The sequence below is a fragment of the Cebus imitator genome, unplaced genomic scaffold (assembly GCF_001604975.1).
Source record: "Cebus imitator isolate Cc_AM_T3 unplaced genomic scaffold, Cebus_imitator-1.0 Scaffold28, whole genome shotgun sequence".
NCBI classification, from domain to species: Eukaryota; Metazoa; Chordata; class Mammalia; order Primates; family Cebidae; genus Cebus; species Cebus imitator.
In genome coordinates, this window is record NW_016107343.1 from 6026631 (window position 1) to 6033843 (window position 7213).

At 42.3% G+C, this 7213-nt stretch overlaps 1 protein-coding gene across 1 annotated transcript in view; it reads left to right on the plus strand.

The window, feature by feature from the left end:
• The first annotated feature begins 1297 nt into the window (after positions 1–1297).
• Positions 1298–7213, plus strand: part of CD3E (CD3e molecule) — a 12449-nt gene continuing 6533 nt past the window's right edge. The window contains exons 1-4 of the mRNA XM_017523414.2: positions 1298–1515; positions 1634–1741; positions 4133–4153; positions 5265–5279. Of these exons, the coding sequence (XP_017378903.1) occupies positions 1693–1741; positions 4133–4153; positions 5265–5279 (85 nt within the window). The 5' untranslated portion in view covers positions 1298–1515; positions 1634–1692. The remainder of the gene's footprint in view (positions 1516–1633; positions 1742–4132; positions 4154–5264; positions 5280–7213) is intronic.

The window sequence follows — 7213 nt, forward strand, 5'->3', positions numbered from 1 at the left end:
TTTTTGTAGAAATTGGGTTTCACTCTGTTGCTCAAGCTGGCCTTGAAGTCCTGGACTGAAGCAATCTGCCTGCTTTGGCCTCCCAAAATACCACATCTGGCGAGTTTCCTATATTATTTCTCGCACTCCTCGCTCTCCCTGTTACCTGCTGTTCCGGACTTTCTATTTCTCTTCTTCATCTGTGGGCTTCAAACATGTTGCTCCCTCTGTCTGGAATACTTTTCACTCCACCTGGTTCATTGCTGTTCCTCCATCAAATTTCAGCTTAGATGTCACCGACTCACAGGGACCTTCTCTTCCCCACCCCATCCCAGACTATCTTAGATCCCTTCTATCACTTCCACAGCGCCTAAATGTCTTCTTTCCTAGCATGAATCTCCTGAAGTTATCCGGGATTTTTTTTTAAAGATGGGGTCTCATTATGTTGCGTAGGCTGGAGTGCAGTCGCTATTCACAGGCACAATCACACCCGGGGCAGTCTTGAACCCCTAACCTCAAGCAATCCTCCTGCTTCAGCCTCCTGAGTAGCTAAGAAAACAAGAAAACACCATCATGCAAGGCATGGTTAAGGGTGATGAAGTTATCTGTTTAATATCTACATTTCCTTTTTTATCCAAGAGGATTATTTATCTTGTTGCTGTATGACTAGCACTCAGCATAGAACGACAGCACAGCAGACAGAAAGTATGTACTAAATAAGTGAATTCACCACAATGTTTTCTAGAGTCCCAGCGCTGTAATCCGCAACTTGGGTAACCTGTCTAAGCCTTAGTTTGCTCAAGTATAAAATGGAAATAAAAATAATACCTACCTTAGAGGGTCGTTTTGAGGGTTAAATGAGATATGTCAGAAAAGCTCATAGCACAGTGCTTGGAGATAGTAAGGATTTGATAATGCACGCTTAAAAATAAAGAAGGGCTATATCAATTCACATTCATAACAGCAGACTTTGACACTATCTGTCTTTACCCTGTTCAACATTGAGGCTTGTGTTTTTAAATATTTTTGTAAAGATTATAGGCAAAAAAAAAAATGGCATCTCATGGATTTAAGTTAACATGTATTTTCAAGCCAACAAGTTTTGTTAGTAAGATGGCTGCATCCTGCTGCTCCATGCCAGGTCCACCATAAAGAAAGCAAATGTTCATGCACCTCCCTCTTCTTGTCAGAGCTTACAGGGGAGGAGAGGGGGTCCACCAATGTGGAGGCACGTTGTATTACCATTACTTTCAATGGCAAAAACTGCAATTACTTTTGCACCAACCTACTGCATGGTCTGAACAGCTAAATGTCAGATATTTTTCATGGCCCCTCCAGGTTTTGTCAGAGTCCTCTTGTTTGGCCTTCTAGGAAGGCTGTGGGACCCAGCTTTCTTCCACCAACCCAGGTGGAGGCCTCTGCCCTGAACGTTTCCAAGTGAGGTAGAACCCGCAAGCCCAGAGGCCCCTCTACTTCCTGTGTGGGGTTCAGAAGCCCTCCTCCCCTCCCAGCCTCAGGTGCCTGCTTCAGAAAATGGTGAGTCTCTCTCGTATAAAGCCCTCCTTTTTTATCCTAGCATTGGGAACAACCGCCCCAGGGTCCTTATCTCTGGCAGATGTTTTGAAAAAGTCACCTATTTTGCTTTTTTTTCCAGAAGTAGTAAGTCTGCTGGCCTCCGCCATCTTAGTAGAGTAAACACCCCGTGAAAGAAGGATGCAGTCAGGCACTCGCTGGAGAGTTCTGGGCCTCTGCCTCTTATCAGGTGAGTAGGATGGAGTGGAAAGGGTGGTATGTCTCCTGACAACTGGAAGCCTTACAGTCTTACCTGGCACTGCCCAATGGCACCAAGGAGCGTTGTTTACCAGATGTAAGGAACTGTTCGTGCTATGTTAGGGTCGGGGATTAGAGCTGGGGACTAAAGAAAAGGAAAGGCCACGGGTGCCTGGGAGAGCCTTTGGGGAGCAGGCAAAGAAGAGCAATTGGGATGATCATAGCTCTTGAGAGCAAAGAGGTCCCGCTGCCTCTGAGGACAAGCTCATTCCAACTTACCCAGCCCTCCAGAACTAACCCAAAAGAGATTAGAAGAGCAAAGCTCCACTCCTGGTTTTGGGGAGACCAGAGAGCTGCGCTAAAACTCTGCACAAGGCATGTATAGCAAGTTCACTGTCTTTGAGACAATAAAACGCCTCGTAATTTTCAGTCCTTTTCAGGTGACCAACAACTTTCAGTTTATTTAGTTTTTTTTTTTTTTTTTTTGAAGCAAGATGGGATATGAATCGACAAATAACCAAGAGCATTTCTATATCTCATATGAGATAAATAATACCAAAAAAGTTGCCATTTATTGAGTGCCAGATACTGTGTAAAGAAAAAATTATTTAGATGTGTTAACTGGTTTACTACTACTTCCACCTAGGAGGGAAGGGGTTATGTCCTTTTCAAAAACTTCTTTTTAAGTTTTACTACATAACCTGATAAATCCTCTACAGATTAAGAAATTGATACTCGAAAACGTTAAATAACTTGTGTTAAACCACATAGTAAGTGCCAAAGCTGATCTGGGAGACCAGGACTGTTCGTGCCCTAAATGGCTGCACCACATGAGGCCAAATGGCTCGTGATGGTTTTCTTTCAAAGACCTAGAAAATGCTGTCACAGCTGGTGCCCCCATCTTAGAGCCCCAGCCATGATGTCTCCACTTCCTGCTTCGTCTTCAGTTTCTCACGTCTTCAATGTGCACACAAATCATCTGGTGATCTTGTTAAAAATGCAGCTTCTGCTTCAAAAGACCCGGACTGGGGACTGAGATTCCACAAGTCTAGTAAGCTCTCATGTTTATTAATCTGCTACTGATCCTAGGAACACATTGAGTATCAAGGAGCAAGCTGTAAGTCCTGTAGGGAGTGACCAGACATTTTCTATCAATTTCTTAATCTGTAAAATAGAAGGTTTATCAGTTTATATAGTAAAAATTAAAAAGAATTTTAAAAAGAGGATATAATGCCTTCCTTCCTAGGTGGAAATAGAATTAAACCACTTTAGTGTTGTAAAGCATGCTTTTCCTTAAAAAAAAAAAAAAAAGAAAAGAAAAGAAAGAAGGCCAGGTACAGTGGGTTACACCTGTCATCCCAGCATTTTGGGAAACCAAAGTGGGAAGATCACTTGAGCTCGGGAGTTCAAGACCAGCCTGGGCAACATAGTGAAACCCCATCTCTACAAAAAAAATTAAATATTAGCCAGGTATGATGGCACACACCTATAGTCCCAGCTACTTGGGAAGCTGAGGCGGGAGGATCACTTGAGCCCAGGAGGTCAAGGCTGCAGTGAGCCATGATCAAACCATTGCACTCCAGCCTGGAGTGTCTCGAAAAAATAAATAAATAAAAATAAATTAAAAGAGAGACTATCAAAGACCCAATCACCCCAGACATCTGGCATCATAGGAACGTACCCAATCTGCTTTGAGGATACGACAGTGGGGATCCTGGCTCCTCCAGTATAAAGGCTTCAGTAAAAGAAAGGCCTAGATGTGCAGAAAGCTTTCAGGCAATGCCAGGGAAACTGATCATTGTAATGAATCCAAAGTATTGCTGAGTGAGGGCATTCTGGAGGGCCTGGTGGAAATGTGATTAGGCTCTTCAACACACAGGCCCTAGTTGATGAGTAATCAGGGTTTTGAATATTTCCATCTGTCTCAAGCAGAAAACAAATGGAAAAACTGAACCCACCAGAAAAGCAGAGCCAGAAATGGAACAAGAATGCCAGTGTTTGTACCCAACCAAGAGCATGTTTTTCTTCCACGGAGACCAATGTTCAAAATGGAGGCTTAGGAACAAAATTCTTTTGCTATGTCTCTAGTCATCCAAAAAACAGTTCCAACTTTTTCTGACTTCTGCTTGTCAAATATCGTGGGCTGATAGTTAATGCTAGATGCTTCCTTCCTCTATTTCCTTCCAAATTTCCTGGGAACCTCTGGTCAATACCAGCAGTAAGTTCCACTGTTCTCGGTTATAGAAATGGTTGTGACCCAGCAGTGACTGGGAAGGACATCAGATGTCGTCAGTGGGCATACTGCAACACAGCCCTTTTTCTGTTTAGAAATGCAGGTACCCACAACATTTACTAACACTTTTTTTTCTTGTTTATTTTCCAGTTGGCATCTGGGGGCAGGACGGTGAGATATGCTTTCCTTCTTTTTTATGAAATCAGCCCATCATTCTTTGTAGTTATGAGTGGAGCTTTCTTTTAGGCCTCCCACAGAACTTCCACAGAGACCAGGAAAAGGGGTTTCTCCCATCTACTCCTTTGACTTTCCTCACAAGTCTGGAGATATTTCTAGCCCAGAAGAGGGAAGCAACAGAGTGAGGAAATGATGAGTCTTCACTGTGCAAAAAAAAAAAAAAAAAAAAAAAAATCAGACTTAAATGGTGTTGAAAGCACTAACAGTTTTCATCTGTTTGCATTTATATTTGAGGTGAGATTCTGCAGAGGAGATGTAGCCAGAATGCTTGCACAGGGTTACTCTGGAGAAGCTTCTGGGGCAACATTTGGTGTGTGTTCAGAATCACATGTCTGAATATTCTGAATACATGTGTGTACATGTGTATTCATGCGTGTGCACAAGCATCTGAGCCTGCCCAGCCTGAACTTACTCTCTCAGTCACAACAGTAGAGTCAGGAGTGGTCCAACATTGGAAGCCTCTCTATTCAATCAGCTCCTCCAAACTGAGTGAGCCAATGGCAACCACAACTGGACACTGTGGCTCACACCTTAATCCCAGCACTTTGGGTGGTCGAGGTGGACAGATCACTTGAGGCCAGGAGTTCGAGACCAGCCTGGCCAACATGGCAAAACCCTGTCTCTACCAAAAATACCAAAATTAACCGGGCGTGGTGGTGCACGCCTCTAGTCCTAGCTACTCGAGAGGCTGAAGCAGGAGAATCGCTTGAACCTGGGAGGCAGAGGTTGCAAGTGAGCCAAGATTGCACCACTGTACTCTAGCCTGGATGACAGGGCAAGACTGTCTCAAAAATTAAAATAAAGGCAACCACTATGCCCACATTCCGCCGTGCTGCCTAATTTGTAGTGTCCTTAAGAGCCATTTTTGGAAATAGTCGTCAGATAAGATGTAAGGCCCAAAACAGCTTTTCATATGTGGTGGAGGGAATTTGAAGATCCATTGTTTCCTAAGCCTTGAGGGAAGAGTCCCAACTCACAGGAGCAGGATCTGGGCTTCGTTGCCAATAGAAACCTTACTAATGGATTCTTACCATTTCCTTTTCAGGTAATGAAGAAATGGGTAAGAGGATTTTCACTCTATCTGACCTCTTTTCAGATGTAGAACAAAATGGTCATAGAGTACAATCACAGTAACAAACACTAAGAACAAAAACTAGTAAAGGGAAAATGCAAGTGTCTTTCAATGGGATCTGGATGAAACATGCCTGTATTTGTTGCTAGCTGTCATGTCAGATTATAGCTGTGCAAGTATGTGTCTCTGATCACACACATATGGGTGCGGGTTGGAGCTACCATTTGTTTTTGTATAAGCCATGAAATCTTTGAAGGCAGACAGAGACAGTGTCTCATTTATCTAGCCCAGTGTCTGGCACACAATAGGTGCTCAATGAATATTTTCTGAAAGAATAAATGAACAAATGTATGAACACATTGCTAATTATCTCCCTTAAGAAGCTGATGGCCTGTGTGAGAGACAAATAATTAAAAATATAATGAGTTGCATGTTATAATATGGGTAGATACAGAGGAAAATGAAGTATAAAGAGGGAGTGGTCAACTCTACAGAGTGTTGTGGAGAAAGTCTCCCTGGGGGAGATGATCCTTGTGCTGAAGTTTTACGGATAAGCTCATGTTTTAGGGAAAAAAATATTTTATGCAGAACAGATAAAGTTGTATAGTCTGAGGGCTAAAAGTCTAACTGAGCTAAACCAGAATGTTTGACTCTTGGCTAAACCCCCTACTTGCTGGGTGTGTTTGAGCAATTTACCTAACTTTTCTATGCCATAGCATCATCATGGTACAATGGATATAATAGTGCTACCTAGCTTATAGGGTGATTATGAGGACCGAGTGAATAATTTATTTAAGGCACTTAGAACATTATCTGACATAAAAGGCAGTAGGTGGGCTGGGCATGGTGGCTCACACCGGTAATCCCAGCACTTTGGGAAGCCGAAGTGGGTGGATCACCTGAGGTCAGGAATTCAAGACCAGCCTAGCCAACATGGTGAAACTCTGCGTCTACTAAAAATACAAAAATTAGTCAGCTGTGGTGGTGGGTGCCTGTAATCTCAGCTACTCAGGAGGCTGAGGCAGGAGAATCGCTTGAACCTGGGAGGTGGAGGTTGCAGTGAGCCAAGATTGCACCATTGTACTCCAGCCTGGGAGACAGAGCAAGACTCTGTCTTAAAAAAAAAAAAAACAGTCAGCAGGTAAATTTTAGCCATTAATACATGGAAAGCATGGTGATCATACATGATAAGCATTGACGTTTACTGAGCATGTGTCTTTCAGGCATTGCTCTAAATATTCTATTTGAATTTTCTCATTTAATTCTTCTAACATCTCTATTGTACAGATAAGGAAACAAAGGCTCAAATAAATACAAAAATTAACAAAAGTAAATAAACAGCCCAGTCCTAGAGATATGAATGCAGATTTAGCCAGGTGCAGTGGCTCATGCCTATAATCCCAACACTTTGGGAAGCAAAGTTGGGAGGCTCGTTTGAGCTCAGAAGGTTGAGGCTGCATTGAGCCAAAATTGTGCCACTGCACTCCAGCCTCTGTGACAGAGAAAGACCCTGTCTCTAAAAAAATTAATAGAAATTTAAAAATAAAAAAAATTCAATGCAGATTTATATGATGCTGAAGTTCATTTTCTTAACCATTATGAAATACTGTCTCTGGATGTGTATAAAATCTTTGTGAGCACACATATGTTTTTTAAATTTAACTTTCGTTTTAAATTCAGGGGTACATGTAAAGGTATGTTACATAGGTAAACTGTGTCATGGGGTTTGTTTTACAGATTATTTCATCATCCGGGTATTAAGCCTAGCACCCATTAGTTATTTTTCCTGATTTTCTTCCTCCTCCCACCCTCCATCCTCTGAGAGGTCCCAGTGTGTGTCGTTTCCCTCTAGGTGTCCATGTGTTCTCATCATTTAGCTCCCACTTCTCTCCTATTTTTTTTTTTTTTTTTTTTTTTTTTTT